This window comes from Penaeus monodon, chromosome 23 (assembly GCF_015228065.2).
Source record: "Penaeus monodon isolate SGIC_2016 chromosome 23, NSTDA_Pmon_1, whole genome shotgun sequence".
Lineage (NCBI taxonomy): Eukaryota > Metazoa > Arthropoda > Malacostraca > Decapoda > Penaeidae > Penaeus > Penaeus monodon.
In genome coordinates this window covers 38,177,435-38,178,181 of record NC_051408.1, presented here as the reverse complement: position 1 = coordinate 38,178,181, position 747 = coordinate 38,177,435, and the positions used below count along the sequence as shown (strand labels likewise).

The window sequence follows — 747 nt, the reverse complement described above, 5'->3', positions numbered from 1 at the left end:
TCAAGAAGAAGAAGAAGCGGCGGAGGAGGCGGCGCCGCACGCCCAAGGAGGAGGAGGGCCGCGTCGCGCTCGTGTCGCCCGCGGCGGGCTGCGGCGAGCCCTTCACGCCCGCCCGCGGCCCGCCCACGCCCGTGCTGCGGCCCGTGGGCGCCCAGGTGCCCCGCGCGCCCGAGAACAGCACGCAGTTCATCATGGACGACCACGAGAACTCGGCGCTCTTCCTCAACTTCGACAAGAGCACCCCCGGCTGGGAGCACGACCCGCCCGCCAGCGGAGGCGAGGACGACCTGGGCAGCGCCACGCCCACGCACGCCCACGCGCGCGACTGGTACCCGTTCAACCTGGCGGACTTCGAGAGCGCGTACCGCAGCGCGCGCGAGGACCGCCTGATGGGCGGCAGCCGCACGGACCTGTGCGCGGCCATCGTGGCCCTGGAGGCGCGCGCCGCCGTGCTGACGGAGGCGCTGTCGGCGTCGCCCTCGCGCCTCGTGGCCACGCTGCAGGCGCAGCTGCTGACGCTGCAGGAGGAGAACGCGGCGCTGCGTCAGCGCCTGGCGCGCAGGAGGAAGCAGGTCGTCCCGCGCGAGTCGTCCTCGTCGTCCACCGACAGCGACTCGGAGTCCGACTCGACCAACTCCTCGAGCGACTGCTCCGAGTCCGACTGCGACACCTGCGCCGCCCGCAGGAGCCGCTCCGAGCGCGAGGAGGAGAAGGAGAACACGCGGCCCGCAGTCATCTCGCCGCCCA

The 747-nt window shown here is 73.6% G+C and overlaps 1 protein-coding gene across 1 annotated transcript in view; it reads left to right on the top strand.

The window, feature by feature from the left end:
• LOC119588239 overlaps positions 1 to 747 on the top strand; it is a gene marked incomplete in the record, with an annotated part of 2,381 nt that overhangs the window by 1,221 nt on the left and 413 nt on the right. Inside the window, 1 exon segment of the mRNA XM_037936936.1 lies at positions 6 to 747. Within this exon segment, the coding sequence (XP_037792864.1) occupies positions 6 to 747 (742 nt within the window).